The 22,569-nt window shown below is 49.1% G+C and overlaps 1 protein-coding gene across 1 annotated transcript in view; it reads right to left on the reverse strand.

Annotated features, from left to right (window-relative positions):
• The window catches only part of LOC144155341 (L-sorbose 1-dehydrogenase-like), an 85,432-nt gene that overhangs the window by 52,067 nt on the left and 10,796 nt on the right, over positions 1 to 22,569 (reverse strand). The window contains exon 4 of the mRNA XM_077686710.1: positions 10,492 to 10,636. Within this exon, the coding sequence (XP_077542836.1) occupies positions 10,492 to 10,636 (145 nt within the window). The remainder of the gene's footprint in view (positions 1 to 10,491; positions 10,637 to 22,569) is intronic.

The following is a 22,569-nucleotide window of genomic DNA, read 5'->3' on the forward strand; positions in this document are numbered from 1 at the left end:
TGTCCCTGTAGCTCGTTATGGGTAGCTGTTCCTGCCCCTCTGCCCGGCTGATTAGTTCTCGGGCCTGTTGGTGGGCAAATTCATTGCCCTCCACCGAAGAGTGGGCTGGCACCCATATTAGCTCTATTTTGTGGCTTGGTGGTACTTTCTTTTGGAGGATTCTCACTGCCTTATAAGAAACCCATCCTTTTCTGAAGTTCCTATATGCTTTTTGGGAGTCCGTGACTATTTTTGTCGCTTTTGGTTGGGTCAAGGCTACGGCAATTGCTATTTCCTCAGCTTCCTCCGGGCTTGGTGTGATGACTGAGGCACACGTGATGAGCTCGTCCCTTCCTGTTATTGCAATCGTTGCTCTCATTGAGTGTTTCGGAAGTGAGGCGTCGGTATACGTCACTCCTGTTTCTTTAATTAGAGACTCGTTTAGGGTCTTCGCTCTGGCCTGTCGTCTTCCTTCGTTTCTGTCCGGCTTCATGTTTTGAGGTAATGGTTTGCTATCCACCGTTTCGGCCCATGCGCGCGGTATAGGGCCTTTGTTTTGACGATAAGCTTCTTGCCATCCTATTTTATCTAGGACGGCTCTCCCCGCTTTTGTTTGGCTCAGTCGCACCCTTTGGTTTGATAGGTGCGCTTCGATCAGTTCGGAGACCGTTCGGAGATCCACCGAGAAGCTACTGGCCATTCCCAGTAGCTTCTCGGTGGATGAGTGTATCAGAATGCCCAGCGCGAGCTTCGTAGCTTTTCTAATAACTGTGTCCAGTTGGTCCCTTTCGTTTTTCAAAAGCTGGAGGTAGGGACCTGAGTAGGTGATCCTCGAAATCACAAAGGCTTGGACAAGCCTGAGGGATTCCTCTTCTTTGAGTCCTCTTCTCTTATTTGTGATCCTTCTAATCATGTTCATGATTTGTTCGGATGTGCTCTTGAGCTTTCTGAGTGCGGTTCGGGCTTTACCATTCTCCTGTATTATTAGGCCAAGGATCTTGACGTGAGTCGTCGGTGTGATGCTGCAGTCGTCAATAACTATGCTTATGTTTCTCTTGTCTGCCTTTTTGGGTCTTGGCTGTATCACTAATAGCTCTGATTTTTGCGGTGAGCAGCAGAGACCGCAGGTGCTTGCATATTCCTGGACTATGTCCGCTGCCCTTTGAAGTGTTTCCTCCATCCACCCTTCTGAGCCCGCTTGCGCTGTCCAGACCGTAATGTCGTCCGCATAAAAGGCGTGATCTATTCCTTCTATTTTCTCTAGTAATGCTGGTAGAGGTAGAAGCGCCAGGTTGAAAAGCAGCGGTGACAGAACAGACCCTTGCGGAGTTCCTCTGTCCCCTAGTGCTATAGGCTGTGACTTCTCCTCCCCAATCTTGATTATAGCAGTCCTATTGCTGAGGAAGTCTTTGACGTAACTGTAGATTCTTTCCCCGCAATTCGTGTTATTCAGACTGCGAAGAATGCTCTCGTGCGTCACATTGTCAAAGGCTCCCTTGAGGTCAAGGGTTAATATTGCCCTCGGGGTCTGGTTCTTGGCCTTTTTGATGACTAATTCATTTAGTTGCAGGAGGACATCCTGGGTGCCCAGGTGTTCCCTGAAACCGTACATGGACGACGGCATCCGATCGATGGCATCAAGGTGTCTCTGCAGCCTTTTCAGGATCATGCGCTCGACCACTTTTCCCACACACGACGTCAGAGAGATGGGCCTCATGTTATCGACGTGTGGAGTCTTGCCTGGCTTCGGTATGAACCGTACCTCTGCTTCCTTCCATTCCTTGGGCAGTGACCCTTCGTTCCAGGCCTTGTTTATATATCCTAAGAGCTCACTTCGACTACCGTCGCTGAGATTCTTTAGCAGTTTGTAGGTAATGGCGTCCTTCCCTGGGGCGCTGGCTTGGTTGCTCTCATCGATCGCTGTTACCAACTCCAGATCGGTGAAGGGTTGGTCCAAGTCCGGGTTTTCCCTTCCCTCGTATCCGGGTATCGGTGCTCCCGACTTTTCCGTTTTCAAATACTTGTCTTTGAGCACCTCTATCAGGCGCTTGCTGTCTCCTTTAAAATTATTCAGCGTGCGTGCGAGATTTCGATTGATCGCACTTTTGGTGTTCAGAGGGTCAATGAGGTGCCGTAGGAGGCTCCATGTTTTCCTCGCAGACAGGGTTCCCTGGAGCCCGTCGCATATCCTTAACCAATTTTCTTTACAGAGCTGGGCTGCGTATTCTGCCGCCTGCCTATTGAGCTCGTGTATGCGCTTTCGTAGCTTTCTATTGCGCCTTTGCCGTTTCCATCTCTTGGTTAGCGCGTGTCTCGCCTCCCAGATGTGAGCCAGCTTGTTGTCCACATATGGGGTTTGTATTGTGGTGGCTATTTTCTGGGTATATTCCTCCACCCAGTTCAGGTGTTTTTTGGCCCAGTCTTGGTAGTTCCCGGTTCCCTGATCGTCTTCGTATTCAATCTCTGTTCTTCTTCTGAGGCGATCCCAGTCGGTGATCCTGGCCTGTCCTAGTTTTGCCCTGAAGTCTTGTCCCCTGATCTTCAAGGAGATGATGTCATGGTCTGATCCGAGGTTAGTGTCTAGACTAGCCCGGGTGACGTCCAAGTCTCCTATCAGAAGTGATAGGTCCGGCGTGGTGTCTCTGGCCGTGCTCGTGCCTATCCTGGTGGGGGTCTTCAGCTCGTTTAGTATTGTAGCGTTATGTTTTTCTATAGCGTTCATGAGGTGCTTGCCCCTTCTCGACTGGAATTTGTATCCCCACTGCGTGTGTGGGGCGTTAAAATCGCCTAATATCAGCGTCGGTCTAGCTTTTGCTGCTCGGATGCAATCCAGCATGGTGCCTTCGATGTCCACGTCCTTTTTAGACGGTCGGCAGTAGGCATTTAATATAAATATGTTTTTACTGCTGCCTATATCCCTGCTGTGAATTTCTACTAGCACGTGTTCGCACCCTCTTTGGGTTGTCATGTGTTGTGTTGCCGCTACGTTTTTTGTAACCAAGGTCGCCGTGCTCTTTTCACTTGGGTCCGTATACGTAACGTACCCCGCCAATTTGGGCCTCTCGTTGGTTTCTTGTAGTACTATAACATCTGGTTTCTGTTCCAGTGTTTCGATGTATAGATGAAGCTCGCTTAATTTGTTCTTTATACCCCTGCAATTCCATTGATAAATCATTGTCAAGCTTTGTTTGTTTCTATTCTTCTTCATTGTCTTGACGGTGTTACCTTCGGCGGGATTAGTTCCATGGTGCGGTTTGCTGTGGAGCGCGGTCTTGTGTGACTTCCTCATTACTAGTGTCGTGTGTTTGAGCTTTGCATCGAAAGTCGACATTCTTGAGGACACTTGGTTATACTTGGCTTCTAAGTTATCTAGTCTTGACGTAAGGTTTCCCATTTGCTCGGTAAGAATTCCCACTTGATTGTTGGTCTCAGCCTGTTGATTTGAAATTTGAGACAGCATGTTCATGATGGTTTGCAGGGTAGGTTCTGGTTGCTGTGGTATAGTCGGATGCGTTGCTTGGGACGGAGCCGGTTCTATCCTGTCGGCCTCCATTGCCTCACCTTGCGGTAGTTCAGGGGAATGGGTGTCTCTCTTAGCTACCTTTCTCTTGGTACTATCCTCCGATTTCTCGGTTCTGTCGCGTGCCTCCATGCGCTCCATGAGCGCTTTAATCTGTTGGTTTTGTTGTGCTATAAGCTTCTTAAGCTCGGCACATTCCTTTCTAAGTTCAGAGCATTCTTTGCAATTGCTACTGAGAGGGGAGGGGGTGAGAGGGGGGAATTCTTTGTCGTTGCTGTGAGCGACAGAAGACCCAGTTGCCCAACCCACCTGTTTTCCGGCGATCCGCTTCGGCGTACTGCTCCTAGTCTTCGACCTCGAGCGGGACTCGCGCCTGCGAGCCTTGGTGTCGGCGCCTGGCGATGACGTCCTCGAACCTGGTCTCGAGGCACAGCTATTGCTCCGTCTTCTTTCTTTCCCCCTGGAGAGTGAGCGCCGGCTCTGGCGCTCTTGGTGAGGGGGCGACGACTTCCGCGCAGCTGGCGTCTCCTCTCGATTTGGCGGTGTTCTGGAACTTTCTTCGTAGGCTGACCTTTGGCGCTCCCATCTTCGCTTACGCACGACGTATGGGGTCTTGTATCGGGCCTTGCATAATTTGTCTGCTGTGAGGTGGTCTCCTCCACATAGGCTGCACTTTGGCTTACAGTCGTGGTTGTCATCTTCTCCCGGGTTCTGGATTCCGCAGCCGCGGCAGATACGGTTCGTCGGATTTGGGCAAACGTCCATTCTGTGGCCCAAGCGGCCACATTGAAAGCGCTTGTCAATTTGCTTTCTGTACAGTGAGCATTCCACCAGCAGGTTGCCGTACTTGACGTAATTTGGCACTTTCCCGCCGCTGAAGGCTATGACGGCCGACAACGTTTTGCCGATTCTGTTGGCCTGCAGGGCTGTCGGGTTAAATTCATGGACGATAAAGTCGTTTATCTCTTGGGCCGAATCCGTGAGGGGAACCCCTCTGATGACTCCTTTCACTGTCCCGTGAGGTGCCGATACGTATGCACTAACGTCGTGCGCGGCGCCGTAGACCGTGAGCTTCGACACTGCCGCGTAGCGGTCGGCGTTTTCTTTCTTTGGGGTACTGACGATGACGATGTTTTGTTGTTTGTTTGGACATATGACGTCTCTCTGGGCTTCTTCTCTGCTGACGTCAGCGGCAACGGTGATGGCGCGGCTAATTTCAAAGCGTGATACCACACTGACGTCGAGGCCCCCCCTCGGTCTCATGATGACCTTGATATCTTCTTTAGGTAGCTCGGGCATTCTCGCGGCCTTGAGGATCTTGCTCTTGAAATTATTAGCCGGCCGACGAGATGAGTCGGCTTCCCTGGTGGGCTTACTTGCTCGGGTGTTGGCCATTAGGCTTCGTTCTCGTTGCTGTTGTTGCAGCGCTTGAAGTTTTTCACCTGCCACTTGCCAGCCTTGAGCTCTGGTCACTTGGTCCGGTTGAATTTCCTCACCGTCGACTTCAATTCGCATGGCGCCGGCCATGTTTCTTTGGATCTTGATGAAATAGGTCCACCCTGAAGGTCCGCGCCGGTGACAACTCCGGCGTCAGGCCTAGGCGTCCACGAACACGCCTAGGCGCAGCGGCGACTTCGGCCGGCAGGCCCAGCTGGCGTTAGGCTTAGCGCCGGTCGGCGTGGCGATTTCAGAAAAAGAGTCCGTAAATGCACGAAAAATGGTCCCCTACCTTAAAGTCGGGCATCCACTTTTTTCTTTCAACTTCGCGGATCACTTGGGGAAAAAAGTTGGGGGATTCAAGTTGAATTATCGGCGTAATCATCGAAAATCGACAGAGCCGAAGTGAAGCACGTCCGATCGGCTCCCGCACGTCTTAAGTGAAGACGCATCGGGTGTGCGAAGGAGCCGGACTGTAGAGCCGTAAGGTAGTTTGTTATTCTATGGAAAGGTCAGGGTAAAGCTAAGGTAGGGTCTGTCTCAGAAGGTGATAATGCTGGGTTATGTCCCTGAATGTCACAAGCGGTTGACTGTCTTCGTGCAGCTCCATAGCCTGGTAAAAGCGCTGGCTTGTTGGTGGGCTTATTCCTTGCCTTCAATGGAAGCATGAGCGGGCGTCTAGATGAGCGGATGGAACCGGTTGGGGAGTGCATTTTAGCACACGCCGTGCAGCTCGGGACACCCACGCCGACTGGTAATTCCGGTAGGCTTGATGGGATAAGGGGACTACCTTCCAAACCCCTGGTTGAGTGAGAGCTATGGAGATGGATGCCTCTTCTGCTGCCGTCATGTCTTGGGTCTTGAGTGAGGCACACGCAAGGAGATGGGTTCTGGAGGTAGCCACGATATTGGCGTATTGCTGCCCTCGATGTTGGGAGGCGTCTGTGTAGATAACTGCATGATCCCCACCAAGGGTGGTGTTGACCGCTTGAGCCCGTGCTTTTCGGTGACCCTCATCATGTGAAGGGTTCATGTTTCTAAGCAAAGGGAGCCTGTTTAGTTCTTGTCGCAGAGTCTGGGAGTACATCACACGGAGTGACATTCTGTGCTGCCCAGCCAATCTGGTGAAGGATGCGGTGACCCACTAAAGTTCTGCTCAATCGCAGCTTGTGGTTAGAAAGATGGCCCTCTATCAGTTCTTAAACTGTGTTGTGGAGGCCCATCCTAAGCAGTCTCTCCATGGACGCACACATGGGAAGAACAATAGCCTGCTCAACCATATTTCTAATCATTATATCAAACATCTTTAGGTCCTCCTTGCCGAGAAGACAGGGGGGTGACGTAAGTGATTCTCGAGAGGACAAAAGCTTGAATTAATAGAAAGATATCGGCTTCCTTGAGGCCTCATTTCTTGGTGGCAACTCGCCTGATCATGTGTATAATTGGATTGATGCTGTGTTTGAGGCGCTGCAAGAATACGTCACTCTTGCTGTTGGCCTGGAGATGTAGGCCCAAGGATCTTGATGCTGGGGCTTGGAATGATGGCCTGGCCATCGAGGAGTATTTGAATGTCTTCCTTGATGTGTCGTTTGGGGTGAGAGCGGACTACAAGGATCTCTGACTTTGAGGTGAATACTGGAGACCAAAAGCTTCACCACATTGGCGTAGTAGAACTGAGAGGCCATGCGTTGGTGTGAGCTTCCTTTAATTTCTGTAACTCCTAGCGCATGCGCAAGGTGCGCACACCGCCGCTACACGTGCCTTGGGTGGAGAGCATAGCCGCGCGAGAGGTCGCGTGACGTTATCACGTGACATTCAGCGAGAATGCAGGGTGTAATGCCGCAGATGTGCTTGGTGAGTGCACTACCTGTCTTCCGCAGCTCCGCGTGGGCTCGTAGCTCAATCGTTAAGACAACGGGCTCTCGCTTTGTTACTCTATTAGTTCCAGGTTCGATTCCTGGCGGTGCCAGTAACTTCTTTTATTTGTGCCCGCGAGTTTTTTGTTGACACCAACGGTCGCGAAAGGACCCTTGTGGGGTGGAGGTACAAAGCTTTGCTCTAAAAGGGCGCGCTGTGGCTCACCGAGCCACTTCCAGACTGTATCCTAAACGTGAAGTCCCGACTGTAACCAGCCCTACAAACACCCAGACGGCGGTCGCTACTGTAACAAAGACCTGATGGCCTGCTTCGGCCTCCTACAAAACTAAAGCCCCTCCACTGCGTCCATGGCTGCTGTTTTCCTCGGTGACGGCCGACGAGAGCAGTATATATTCAGGGACCTGATTCACAACAACGGCAATATACCGCAAGCACAAAAACGCCCCTGGCTTTCGGAAGCTCATGCTCGAAGTGCCAACACACAAAACAGTCCTCGATTGCTAAGACATTTTATTCCAGTGATTTATCCTTGCATGATCACTTATCTCTCGTTGGAAACAGATCAATAGAGTACAACTGGGCGATTTTTAAAAACAAAACGGAGGAATTTTCAATCCGTCCATCCAGCTATTTTCAATTTTCTCATCCGGCCAGAAATCATGGTTCACGAAAACGTTGAAAGACGTAAAAAATAAGAAAGAATCCTTATTTCGGTCTGCCAAGTTAAACATATTGCTCACAAAATTTGGGATAACTGCTATGCGGCTGAAAAAGCATATTTGCTTTTGTGATGGAGTGGGCCACGTTAGGCTTTTTCTAGGGGATTTGAGACAGGGAGTCGGGCATGGGTACACGCAGGGGATAATATTAGGAAGCCAAACGAACGGACATGGATATTACACAAGGAACGATAACATTGCACGTGACGGTTCACTTAACACTCAAGCTAGACACACAGAAATCGAAGCGTCCGACATGGGAATCTCGATGCGGCCAAGTACTGTCGACGCGGCAGCGTCGCCTCGTGAGTCGTAGCGCGATCCCTCTTTGTCGCCCTCGCCGGCGGGAATGATGCGGTCCGGGCCCCGGCTGCTGCCCCGGAGCTACATGGACCACCGGGCGCCGGCAAACTCAAATGAGGGTCACGCACAAACCGGACGCCGAGCGGAATGCCGAGCCTGTTGTGCTACGTTCGGAACTCATCGTTTCGCCCGGCACTGGCGTATTCCCTGCCGGATCCGTTCACAGCGACAGACGTTCCACCGCAGACCTTCCGCTAGATTCACACACCCGACTTCTTCCTCTCGTTCGGGCACTCAGGCACTTACCCTGTTGGGTACGTGCCTGAGTACGTACCCAAGGGCCTTACTGCTTAGGGGTTGCAGCTCTTCGCCTTTCGGCCGCATAACCACACCTTGCTATACTCAGGGTTAACCACCCGTTTTCTCACAGATGCCACCTACCCAAGATTCTAACCAACAACACCAGAAAGTTTTCGCAAGTTATTAATCCGCAGGAAACGCGCACCGTTACATAGAAAGATGAAGCTGGCAACGATATGAGTAATGAGAGCTGTTCGATGAGAGCTGTTCGATGCTGCATTTCCATCTGTGTTTAATAACGAAACCCACTTGCCATTTCCTGATTTACCAATTTGTATTCGGCCTTTTTATGGCGCCTGTAACAATTCTCCAAGCAAATATATTTTCTGTTATCGATAAAGGGAAACTGTCTTCTTCAGCATGTGTGGATGACATCAATTCTAAAATTCTTAAAAAAAATGCATTTTTTCAATGATCTTGTCGATAATATTCTCACAGTAACTTCGCACGTCACTTAGCGGAGGACTGGAAGGTGGGAAAGTTCACTACGGTCTTCAAATGATGTAATGAAAACAGCCCCCTCAATTACCGCCCCATCTCTATCGCTCCATCTCTCTAACAAGTGTGGGCCTACCCTGTAAAATCATGGAACACGTTATGTGCCCCAAATCATACTCTTTCTTGGTGCGAATAACTTCTTCCATTCTACGCAGCATGGGTTCCGTAAGGGTTTCTCTCGCGAAACCCAATTAGCACTTTTTTCTCTGGATTTTCATTTAGGTCTTGATACTAACCTGTAAACTGAGGCAATATTTCTGTATTTCCCGAAAGCATTTCCCAAAGCACCTCCGAAGCAACTGTTAATCAAACTGAGATCTTTCAATATACACCCGGACACTAACTTGGGTAGACGAATTTCTAACTAACCCCTCCCAGTTTGTTTCCCTCGATTAAAAGCGCTCTAGTCCCCTTCCAGTAACATAAGGTGTCTCAGAAGGCTCCGTTGTCAGGACACTGCTGATCTTGAGTTACATTGATTATCTAGCTTCGCATGTTTCCTTCAGTACCAATTTGCGTGTAATCTACCGCTCAATCAAACCCCTCTGATCAAACTGCTATCCAAGGTGATAATAAGATAGTTCAAGAATGGTGTGACCACTGGCTTATGAAACTTAATCCTAACAAATGCAAAACTGTCTCATTCCACTGCCGCCAGAATCCCCTTCTGTTCCCGTACGCCATTACTTGAACACGTGGAATCATAAGTATTTCTGGATCACCGTATGCAGCGATCCAAACTGACGCTGGCATATTTACTAACATTGCATCATCTCCAAAAATGTCTAGGTTTCCTGAAACGCGACTTCCGCAACGCTGCAACAAAGTGAAGCTGCAGGCCTACAAGTCTCTTATCCGCTCTAAATTGGAATATCCGTCTCCAATCTAGAGCCCACACCACGCATATCTAATTGAATAACTGGAGACAGTCCAAGACCATGCCATTAGGTTCATTCATTCTTCGTATTCGAATACCCGTGTATTATCCTATTATCCCAAGAAAAAGTATCGGCTCTTTCACACCTTAACGCGAGCAGCCGCACTTCGAGCCTCTGCCCTTTTCACACATTTTTTCAGAGCTCGCTCCGTCATCCTTACATCATTCCATCAGCCCGCATATCTCACCGCACTACTCACCCACTTTCAGTTGCCCGAACGCGTATTTAAACGACCACTTTTTCTATGTCCTTCTTTATACCGAGTACATAGGGCTGGAATGTCCTTCCACACGGCGTCGTCGCTATTTCCGGACCATCAACCTGTTTGGACCAACTGTCTACACATCTGTTACAATAAAAACTCGCGGCAATTAAAAGAATTTTGATTTGTTAATCAACCCCTTCTTTAATACCCCCTCCCCATCGAGGGGTCTTTAAAGAACTAAAGTGATATGATGTGATGTGACATGACCGTGGTCCTCGGCCAACCGCTCAGCTTTACCGAACGTCGTGATGCCCAAGTTGAAGTTGTTACGTGATCGCTGGGTGACATCTACATCCCGCTTTTGATTTGAGTACGACGTCAAATCCGGGCAATCAGTCGCCCTTTTTGCCGCCGAATAGTAAGTGCAACGTAGGAAGGATCCCTTCGAGAGAGGCCACTCTGAAAGTCATGGTTTGCGTCTTTAACATAGGTGTCTCATTTTTTCAATCTGCAAGTCTTCGGCTATGCTTTTGCTGCGGTTTGCAATAGGCCTTTGTTACGGTGATGTGCCTGACGAAATCACTTATAAGGCTCAGAGCTTCATACGCTGGTGAAGGTTTGTATGACGGTTTCTTTAGCCGAACGAGAACTGACCATTGTGCCACTTTTCGTAGTCAGAGTACACGTCTTCACGAGAGAGGTTGATGCCAGCATCCACAGCCATGGTGCCCTGAATCCCCATGACGTTCAGGTGGTCCTGAATGCCGCGACCAACGGGTAGTTCCTGGACAGCAGGAATCTGCACAAATCGGTGTCGTAATGTCTTGGCTAAATGAAAAGGGATTCAGAATAGGAACTCGCGCAATCTGCCTTTACGCAAATGCTGTCTGTTACAACGCCCATGCCTGTACTCTCCGAGTTGCAGTGAACGAGTACTTCGGCAATGCAGGGCCCGAATAAAAATGAAATCACTTTAAGCACTACCGCTGCCATTATTGCACGGTATTCAGCCTAGTATGGAAGTACATTTGTTTGGGTATTATTAATATTATGGATCCAAAGGCCGTGAAACACATTACACTGAAAAAATATAATACATAGAAGTTACGCCAACATTCATACCTAACACAGGCGAGTGAAAATTGTGCGTTTGAACTAAAAAACTAGTTTCCTTCCACTATGTGAACAAGGATTACCTGCGAAGCTGGACACAGTTCACGGTGTGCATGAAATGAAACAAGTTTGTAATTTGCGATTGAGCATACTTTCCAGCCGATTAACCGAATGAAATTTGACATTACCCGAGCTTTATTCTAGTGCACAAACATAGAACCGTCTATTTCCTTCCCGCGTCGTTTTTGTAACACACCAACGCAATGCGCTCGACTACTGAGGGCACCGGACAGGTCAGATTTGGCCGATTGACGTCCGAGTTTAAATTTCCCACCTGCACCTCAGTCATGTCATCGGAAAGGGTATGAAACCTATAGCTGCACCTAAGCGCCCTCACCCTCCCTCTACTCCCAACCCGTGTACGCATAAACCGGCAACCGGTTATGTGCGCGTGTTTAGAAGTGAAACCTACCGTCTAAAATGTCGCTTTGAAAGCTCTTTGCGCTTAACAAGTAATATTGGATCGCGTCGGTGTTACAAGCGGGCAAGTTGCTCTTCAACGGGGAGGGATTCAGTTACTCGATGAGCTGGAACCTGAAGCGGCAACGGCGGCGGCAGCGTCTTTGTGTAGTTCTCGTGCCCATCTGCGATTCTGTTCGGGCCGAGCCGTCTTCAATTCCCGCTTTTCCAAAGAGCCAACGACAAGCGTCCACCCCATAGCGAGTTAAAACCTGGATGGCCTTGAGCTTTACTCTAGCGAACAATCATGTCGCTCTGTTTCTCTCCCCCGTTGTAGGCCTATTGTTGTCTGTACACACACCAACCTAGACCCAAACCAATCTTTAACGGACGACAGCGAACAGGGCGCTTTGAGAATGAGACTTCTACCAGCACAACGAGCACGTTATCGGTAGCGGCATGCAGCCCAGCTGTGAGCGCACACAGCCCTTCGTGCCGCCCCTGGCCTGTGCATGCATAAACCGGCAACCGGTTATGGGCGCATAGTTAGGCGTGATGTACAGGGTCGTCCACTCTTGGTGCGAACACGGCGCACCGTGGCCGTGCTCCGCAGAGCGCCAGAGCACAAGCTGCGGGCGCGCATCGAAGCTAAGCGGTGCAGGCGCACATAGGCTTAGAGGCGGGGCTTCGTGTCGTCCGGGCGCAGGCAGGGCGTGCGGGAGCACGCCGTGCTCGTTTTGCTGTGAAGCACGCCTAAAGCCCGTTATACATGGTGTGATTTTCCCTGCGAATTCGCTGATGCGGCGCCGCTCGTGCGGCAAAACGACCCTTTTTCGTTGCTGCGTAAAGTGCCAAATGTTTATTACGGTCAAGCATCCCCCGCCAACGCCGCTCGTGCGGGTCGTGCGGCGTAGAGGGGCCGGACCTGCGGCCAATAAAAACACAGTTAGGTGAACGGCACGGCATCTCTGGTTACACGCTTAGCAACCAGAGATGCCAAAACAAACGCACGCGCGTTCACGACAAGACGTCGCGCGCCACTTTTAATGAATGCTTAATCGGTGTCCGTGCAAGTGGCGGACATCACAGCAGAAACGAAGTGCAGAAGAACCCAAGAAGAACAGTCCGGGGTTAACCGAGGCGAAACCAGGGTGGCTTGCTGCGTTTGTCTTTTCTGCTATGGTGCGTATATTGCTAAATAGTTGGCGATTGTTGTACGAAACCGCAAATAAACTCATATTTACTGCAATGTAGTCTAAAGAAACGTGCCCAGAAACTAAATTAAACCTTTTTTTTTTAAATCACAACAAGATTTGCTCTCGGCCGGTCCGCAAACAACGTGCCTCTGAAATGCGAAAATCGCGACGTTCGCAGACCATATAGACGACATTTCCAGGCACTGCGAACTTCGCAAGTGCGAATGTTCGTTCCACCGAATTCGCAGACGAAAAACGCACCATGTAGAACGGACTTAACTCTTGGCACGCTTGTAGTGTCATAGCGCGCCGCGACCCCGTTGGTGGAAAGCGCATTGCACTCACCGCGGCACGTTGCGTAGTTTCTGCGTACGACAACTGATCGCTTCCTCTTACCAGTGCCACGATCCATGTTGAATGCATGTATTGTGGCAAATATTTCTGGACTGGCACGGTTTTGTTCGACGAGAGACGCTGTAGAGGACGGCTGCGTATAATTTCGACCACAAGGATTTATTTAATATGCACTGGCATTACGCAGTAAGCGGGTGTCTGCATTTCACCTCCACGTTATTTCGGCCGCAGCTGCTGGGTTTCAATCCCGCCACTTTATTCTTGATGTCTGTTGGCTTTTTTTATATTATATGAATATCGCGCATCATCAAGACGGTTCAAGTAGTCACCCAGCAACCGGGTCTCACGCACCCAACACCATCATCCTACACTCCGGCAGTGTCCTGAACTGGTCCCACTTTAGTCTGATGCATTGTAATGCATATATCAATGTTTGCCCTACTTACCTGACTAGTTATTGGGATACAGCGGCTCTATCTACCCTTTGATGCCACCTGCTGCGTATCCTACTTTCTTGTCCGGCCAGTACTTTCTCGCAATTGGCCTACGCGAGTAAGTAAGCTGTGATCACCAGTTCAATGCCCCAGAATTGTGGAACAGCTTCTCCGTTCTTGAGGCCCATTACTTCTGCATTCTTCTCTTTAACATACCTAAACACAAGGCCTAGCTGAACGCCACGAACAGAAAAATCACCAATATGTTTACTATGATTTCGATGTGTTTAATAATGGAAGGAATGCCTTACATATAAACAAACACTGGCATTGTGGGCTGACCATATTGTCATTTTTTTATATTTATGACATTTGTTGTGAATTTTTATGAGTTCGTTGATCACATTCGAAGCCGAATCCAGCAATTCGCGAGCGCCTTCGAGCTAGACTAAACATGCGAACACCCCGACCATAAGAAAGTGAGCAAGACACCGTATTCTGGAATATGGCGAACTGCTTAGAGAGCACACGTAGAAAATATAACTTTTGTAGGTGACTCTCTTTACTTCCAGAGTGCAGTGAAGTCCTGAGAGTGCCCCGCTGCGGTGGCTTAATGGTTTGGATGCTTAGCTATACTGAGCCTGGAGACCCATGTTTGATCCCGGTAGCAGGCACCGCGTTTCAGTAGAGGCGAAATGCAAGAACGCACGTTTGCTGTGCGGTATCAGTGCACGTTAAAGAGCATCGGGTGGTTATCCGGAGCTATCCTCTACAGCGTCTTCATAGCCAGAGTCGTTTTTTGCAGAGTAAAACCCTATAAACAGAAACAAACCTGTCCTGAAATGTTTGCAACAAAACAGGAATTCAACTGGGATCATGGCACTGAAAATAGGTAGCGATCAGTAGTCGTACGACGAAAGTACACAACGCGCCGAAGTGAGGGAAGTCCCCTTTCCCGGAACGCGGTCGCGGTGCGCTAAGAGGCTACAAACATGCCGAAAGCGTGCTTCCATGCAAAGCAAGCACGGCCCGCTCCCGCGCTTAGCAGACGACACGAAGCGTCGTTCCCAAGCCCCTGTGCGCCTGCGCAGCTTAGCTTCGATGCGCGGCCGCGGCTTGTGCACTGGCGCTCCGCGGAGCACGGCCACGCTGCGCCGTGTTCGCCCCAAGAGTTTACGACCCTGTACACCGGTAAAACTGTCGCTCGGAAAGCCTTTCAAGCTGAAGAAAAATTGTTCTCACGCTGGTGTTCCAACCGGCCATGTTGCTCTTCAACCTGGCAGGATTCGAGCTACTCAGCGACGTGGAATTTAAGACGGCAACGACGGTGGCTGCATGCTCGGGAGCGGCGGCTTTCGGTTTCTGATAAGCGCTGTTCAGCATCTCCATTATAGGCCCTGGAGGAATGATTGTCGCAGTCGGTTGAAATTCCCGTGTACGAGGACGACATCTACATTGAAGTTCTGACCGTACTAGGCATGTGCTGCTGCGGTCGGAACTGCAGTGAGCAATCGGCTCCATTACACCGATCCTGGCAGCACGAGGCCTGGAAACCTAGTAAAGAAAATGCGCGGCGCTGGATTTTACGAAGCGGGACTTCACGCGCTACGGGCTCACGAGGCAATGCCATTCCATAGGTTCGAAACTATAGGTTTCTTCGGGGTGACATTTGACAGGTCTCTCACCTGGTGATCTCCTATTCGCCATCCAAAGAAGAAGCTTGTATCAACCACCCGGATATTCCGTATGTTCTCCAGCAACTCCGGCAGTTACTCTGTTAACTCTCTCCTCCGGCTCTACGAAGAGCTCTCCATTACCCTCATACGCTACAACATCGCTGTTTTGGTCCCTCCTTCTAAAGAAAGTGTGAAGGACGTAGACCACAGACGGGTCGAGAAGGGGTAGGCCTTTACCTCTATGGACGGAGCAAATAAAATATCTGGAGGCAAATAATGGACTCGGGAAGCGCAGCACGTGGGCGGGGGGAAGATCAGTGGGAGAGCCCCCGTCCTGTAGTGGGCCTAGCTTGGTTGTTGATGATGATGACGATGAATAGGTCCTCCAATTGCGTCTTTAAAACGCTTTGGAAGAAATCAGAGAAACAGATATCCTGGCAGGAAACAAAATGGGGGTGGGTCATCGTATGAAAGACAGACACCCCTCCACCGGAAAACAATCCATCACACGCCATCACGGACATGTCACCGATACAGCGACTCCACGTGAAAACTCTACCAAAAACGGGGATCCGAACCTACAACAAGGATATGCGATATGGCAGGATAACCTTCATTCAAGGAAAGTTCCAGTATCATGAGAACACAGTAACTCACTCGGGAACGTACGAAAGAAGGAGGCATCAAGTTGGAGCCATCCTGTTTGAAAACCGACCAGCGGATGTATTGAATGGAAGCCTAAACAACATTAGAGACTCTCAAAAGGGTCTTAGACTCTTAGCGTCAGGAAGAATGCCTAAACGCACCGGTAAGATACTTCCATCCACAAAACAACGTCACCTGGACATCCGAACACAAGGGTCTGGAAAAGTGCGAGGCCCCGACCAAAAGGAACGCGAACTCACGGGCCATGCACGTTGTGTCCAAGAACGCCGCACTCCTATCCCCGCAAAAAGTTAAGAACGTCTCCTCCCCCCCACGCCGAGGCACACGAACTTTCCCCGTGCTACCAGGGGCTCTAAATGCCAAAAAAATCATACACTCTGCGCAGAATAAATTAACAGTAATATCTGCAAATTCATGTGGGTGAGGATGGCCTTTGGGAACATCGATTAATTGTGGGGTTTAACGCGCCGACGCAACACAGGCGATGAGGCGCGCCGTAGTGGAGGGCTCCGGATTAATTTAGACCACCTGGGGATCTTTAACGTGCGCCGAAATCTCGTACACACGGGCGTTTTTGCTTTTCGCCTCCATCAGAAAAGCGGCCGCCGCGGCCGGGAATCGAACCCGCGACCTCGTGCTCAGCAGCGCAACGCCTTAGCCATTGAGCCACCACGGCGGGTCCTTTGGAAACATCATAGATTATCATATATTCACTCTCTTCTACGTAACCTAGCCATGTTCAAGGGTACAATCAGGGAATAGCAATTAAAACATTACATATTATACACCGATAGAGATATGGGAGGGGGCTTTGACGAGCACATTATCTCAAGATAATCACTAGCTAATTAAGAGGGCAAGGAAAGCAGCTGCTGAATCTGGGGCCCTAGATTTCAGGTTCCACCCTTAAGTCATCTGATTTCTGTTTACCCTCTGTTCGTAAACCCCAATTCACTCACTCTCTCTTAGCAGAAAAGCAAAAATGACATCCAGCATTGACCTTAGGCAATAAACACTGAAACACTAACTTTCATGCACGTACTTTCACGCTCAAACTGACCAACAGCCCGCAGCCGCAACCTTTTACGCTCACATCTTAAGTCATAGAAGCACAGAGGGTCTCTGCCTCTCGTGTGCCACGGCGATTAAACACCTCTTCTGCTAGTCTTTCTCTCTTCGCTTACCTGCAGTTCTGTGAACCATACATCATAAATGCAGCAATTTCGTCGGAGACGCTCCCTGATAGTAACGCTATCTCGTCGTACATCTTAAGACCGAAACTTAGATGTCACCTGCAAGTTTTTGTTTTTCGTAACACGGATGTGTCTGGCGGTATTAATGTGTGTTTTCCTCTGTGGCTGAACATATACCAAGTTACGAAAAAATTTTTAAGTCTACTTATTCCTTCAATTTCATTTCAGCTCTTTGAGAACATGCGCTATTAGTTTGCGTTAAGGTGAAATAAGAGAGTTTTAGCATAGCGGCTCCCGTACGCCACGCTAAGGTTAGCGGGTAGCGGGACCGGACTGCGCATGCGCGCGCGGGGAGTGCGAGGAGGTTGCCCCTCAGCGGAGGGAAAGAGCGGGCATGGCGAAGGCAGGCCGCGCGGAACTAATCCACCCCACCGTGACGAATTTGCTCTCCCCAGTCGCGCCCCGCTACCCGCCGCCGTAGCGTTAGCGGACGGAGCACGCTATGCTAAAACTCTCTATAAACACGAGCCGTGGAAGACGCCGCACGCTGCGGTCGCTTATGTAGCCAGGTCCGCGGTGCGAGATGCTGCAAGCCATTGCAAGCCGTGCTAGCGAACACAGCGAAGTAACTGCATTGGGATGTCTTGAGCATGAAGAGCGCCCGCACACGCCGTATAAACTTTATACGTGGGCTGCGCGATCCACTCAGCCGGAGAGCCACAGACGCAAAAGAAATGCATATCTGCATTGATAGAATATTGTAGCGATCTCCACTGTGCGGCAATCCTTGACGGGTTAGACAATAAAGGAACCACACAGAGCAATGTTTTAGATGGATTGGAAACGTGTGATTTTGGATGCTTATAACAAATCTAATTTATCGTGTCTACTATTTCTTCCATTTCAGTTCTGTGCAGATCTGGGGCAAAATGTTCTTCGAAAAACTCAGGGTGACAATCGAGTGACTCTGAGATCAAGTCGCCAGCTACCGAATGACCATCGCAAGACTCCAATAAACGCAAGGACAAGCCACCATCATTCATTTCGGAGGTTGTTGGCGTTATCGCCGCATTGCACCTTCCGGTTAAGTTGGTGCATGGGAATCTAACGACCTGACCCTTCGCCTTTATTGGGATGACAGCATTTTGGGAAGTGAATCCGGCTACTTCAGAAAGTGCAGCCTTGTCAGAGGCCAATAAGAGCTTCATTATTTTGTAATGGTTCTGCTTTACCTGTCCGCACGAAAGTAATAGCTGTTCAAACAATTAGCACTACTGAGGCATAAATTACACAATGCTGCTTCTAATAAAGCCTTCTTGTTGTTTTCCTTCAACGTTCATTGGCATGTCGACTGGTGAAACTTCCACAGCAAACAAAATTAACGTGAAAACATTGTTGTCACAAACCTTAGCACTTACCTGCATCTTGTTATGTTTGATTTTTGTATGTGACTTCGACTGCAAATGAGTGTTTCTTTTGTTCTTGTCTTTTCGTTTACCGTGGACAATTCGTTTTGCGGTTGTGTTACCTTAATTTCGTGGACTTCTTTCTGCCAGAAAACATGTGCTCTTTCTTTATTCTGCATTGAATTAATTTCCTTTATTTAGGAACTTGCCGCTGGGCGAGTTGGTAGGAACATTTTGAGATGGTTGAAGCGCTAATAAGATAGACGCACACAAGAAAGATGACAGGACAGGCGCTAACCACCAACAGGTTGAGTGCAATTAGGTGCAGCAATATATATTAGGAAAAAAATGAGGAGGATGCACCGATGAGCTGTGAGCAGGGCTTCGGAAGGCCACCAAACAGGCTACGGGCGGGCGGGTTCAAGCGATCTCATTTCACAGCAGTAAAGAGAAATGGGCTTGTCACTGACACAATCAGCTCCTTTTTTCTCATTGTAACCAGTATCCAAAACTTCACGGGCTGTTGGGTCCCATTTTCTGCCTAGAATTTTGGCCTGGCGAAACATCGGCTTACACTCCATGCATTTTTTCCAGTTGACAGAAAGATGGGCCCCATCAACTTCCCTTAAATTTTGCGCATGCTCCCTTAATCGGTCAATGAGGCAGCGGCCAGTGCGCTCTATATACGACCTACTGTATTTCAACGGAATGTCGTACACGTCTCCTTTTACGCACTGCACTTAAGGAGTGGCATGCTTCTTTGAGCACCCTGTCTTCTTTTCTTGCAATTTTGGTTGTGCGTGGGAAAAGCTGGGCAAGCTTGTTTTGCGCCGAAAAAAGAAGAGGAACACCATGCTGATTGGCAGCCTTTTTTAGGTTCTGTGAACCTTGTGTGCATACAGTACAACTTGAAGTTTTTTGGTGTGCACTTCCAAATCCGCCCTCTTTCTTTTGGCGCTGCCTGTGCGGTCATCTTTCTTGTGTCCGTCCATTTTATTTAGCACTTCAACTATGTCGCCAAGTTGCATTTCGGTGTACGGACGCGAGTTCGATTCCCGGCCGCAGGGCCGCTTTTTTGATGCAGGTGAAAAAGAAAAAATGCCCGTGTGTACGAGATTTCGGCGCACGTTAAAGATCACGTGTTCAAAATTAATCCGGAGCCCTCCACTACGGCGAGCCTCATCGCCTGCGTTGCGTCGGCGCGTTAAACCCTACAGTCAATCAACCTTCCGGTATACGTTTGTCACTGTTGATATACTTGGAACCCTCAACCTATAGCATCACATTAAACTTTGTTACATTTTGCGCCGTGCAATAAATGTAGTATATTCAGTTATGAGGTGTATTTTATGAGGCTCAACAATATGCTCTACACACAAAGGAATTCCGTAGCCATAACGGTGCTGGAAAGTTTGACGTAATATTTTAAGGAATGACTTTTCCGCCCTTAAAGGGGCCCTGAGATGGATTTCAAAGTGTTTTTGTTTGTGTCAGAAAACTACTCTATAGTTCTTGTAGAAACAAGTGCAAAAATAGTAAGCATATTCGCTCACGCTAACAAAAGTTATTACCCCGACGTGACAGAACTATTTGTTGGCTCGGCGGCTTGCGATGACGACATAGCCGACCTCGTCCGAGGCGAACCACTCATTTCATGGTTGGCCGCCGTAATGTCCGCGATTTTTGACGGCGGCGGTCGTTGGTTTACAGCGTCGTCGTTACCATGGTTACTTCAGAGAGTGGGTCGCACATGAGACGACGACGCCCTTTTTTTTTTAAAGCTACCTTTTCAGTCCTTACGGACTTTGAGCAGGAGGTACTGGTGATTGCGGAAGTCCACCTTGCATGCGCGAGAGTTTCCGTGAACGGTAACTTATTTTTACCGTCGCTACATAACGATACAGCGGTTAGAATTTCTAGCGACTGTATCAGCGAGCTCCCTGCGCCTGCGAAATGTACGCTCGCGTCTCGATTAGATTACCAAAAAGTTTCCAGAGAACGCCCTCCCCCGAAACATCGCCCACCTCCTTTTACGGGTGAAATATTCAATTTACTGAAAGACGCGCCCACCCCGTAAAATCAATGGCTTTAGCGCCGAGGAGTGGACAAAACAAACCCGAATCATCTCTTCATGTGTCGATGCGGTCACTTATTCGTCCTTTCCGCGCTTAACCCGGAAGTTCGCCCGTCTCGAATTTTTTCTTGACATCTCCGCAGTTTTGGTTGGCGGTGCGGCCAGCTTTTCGTAGTTTTTCGCACCTGACCCGAAAGTTCGCCCATCTCGTATTTTTCACTTGATATCACTGTACTTAAATTTGGGTGGGCGTTCTTCCGGAACTTTACGGCACAGCAAATGCGCTGCGCTCGGCACTTCATGCAAGCAATCTTAGTTGCTGTTGTTTGCTACATTCTTGCTAAATGATGACCAGGAGCACGATAAATGACAATTTTTTTCAGAATGAGCGAGCAAAATCTCCGCCCCTACTCCAGCCTCCCACGCTTCCAATAGTTCAGATGCCTTTATGAACTAGCATAGCTTTTTTATGCTTTTAAAATCGTGTTGGGCAAGGTAATATAGGTAACTGCGGAATCATTACAATATATCTTACTCATTTTATATCGAAATATTTCGCGAAGGAGTGAATTCTGGTTAATACAATACTTGGTCCTAATTGTTCCCACTAGATGGCGGCGTCAATGTCATGTTTTCTATTTTTCAAGCTCTACAGCAGAAGTATACGGCTCTTTAAAAAGAAAATTATTGTATTGTGAGAGTTCAATCTACAACGTCCAAGATTCAAGCTATTTCAAGTGTAAGCGAACAGTTCTGGGCAACAAACTTTTATGTCATTTGCTTTGAGACAAATTCGCCAGATGTCGCTACTTGGCAGAGCCGGTAAGCCGGAATGCAGAAACCGCAGAGTGCAATCCTTTCGTTTTCAGCGACAAACGGCTACTCTTGCTTAATTTAACACGGTAAACGGTAAAGCGCGCTAAGGACACTAGGCAACAGGTTCATTCAGAAGGCCGGTGCAGCCAACCACACTTTCCTGCGATCATGACTTGATGGGAAGCAATGAAATGAAACTCTTTGGCAGGAGTTGTCGTTACGGGATGCGCATGCTCTTCCCCTTGTCGCGACCGCCGCAGAGAATCAGCTGCGACAGCGTTTGGGCTTGAACTGATTTATTCAGCCCGCGTGAGCGCACTTGAGCGTGGGCCTCGTGATCACGAGCAGTGCCCGGCGTCGTCCAAGCGCTGCGTGCTTGAGCTCCGCCTTCGTCGTCGGCGCGGCGCTCCCTTGGCGCGCCGTTCGTTACCACCTCATAACTGAAACAACGTCGAGGCTACGCTCGAAACACAGATGGTGCAAAGAGTCCTTTCGGGTCCAGCGTTCAAGAAAGCAAATGCAAAGAAAACTGATGATACTCTTACACCAGACACGGAGCGCTGAGCGATCACGCTGCACTGCAAGCGTCGTTGCTCCTGCGCTCACTGTATCCTTCCGCCGAGAACGGAGGAGCGTCAAGCCCGGTTTGGCCCTGTGTGTTAGTGCTTTGCACTCCGGTATAAAACAAATATGTGCGACTGTGTAAACGCACACACACACAAAAGATGTTTTTTGTAGCTTTCTGATGTTTTTACGCTCGTAAAAAATTGATTAAATCAAGAGCGCACTAACACGTCACGATTAGTTCAAGAAATAGCCGTTGCGCTCCGATACCATCGACCCCCCCAAAAACCCCATCTCAGGGGCCCTTTAAAAGCATGCCATCCCCAGCTAATGACGATATATTAAGGTAAACTCTCCAACAAATGTATAACAGCATCGAAAGATCGAAATACAGTGCCGATACCTGTCGCCGCGAGCCGTATATTCCAAACATTCAAACTTCCCCCTGGCATAACCGAAACCGAAAGTTGGAGGTTCCACCAGTCGTTTGGTGCGCTGCAATCAGCTCGGACGCTGGGATCTCTCTTATAAGTCTGTCTTTCTCTATGACCTTCATCTTTCGCTCTATCCCCCGCCCTTTAGAAGGAACGAACGATAACACGCTTTCACTCCATACGAGGCGCTCGCTTGAACGTGGCTAAGCATGAAGGTCATATTTTGAAGGAACGGGGCGTTTTGTACGTGCAAGTCATACAGCTTCCCTTTTAACGGATGGCCGCTGAGGTGCGTTTGGAGCAAAGTTTAGGCTGGGGTGTTTCCAGTGGAGTAAGGAGTAAGAAGT

Source organism: Haemaphysalis longicornis, unplaced genomic scaffold (genome assembly GCF_048455015.1).
Source record: "Haemaphysalis longicornis isolate Haplotype H1 unplaced genomic scaffold, Haemaphysalis longicornis Haplotype H1 scaffold_1, whole genome shotgun sequence".
Taxonomy (NCBI): Eukaryota; Metazoa; Arthropoda; class Arachnida; order Ixodida; family Ixodidae; genus Haemaphysalis; species Haemaphysalis longicornis.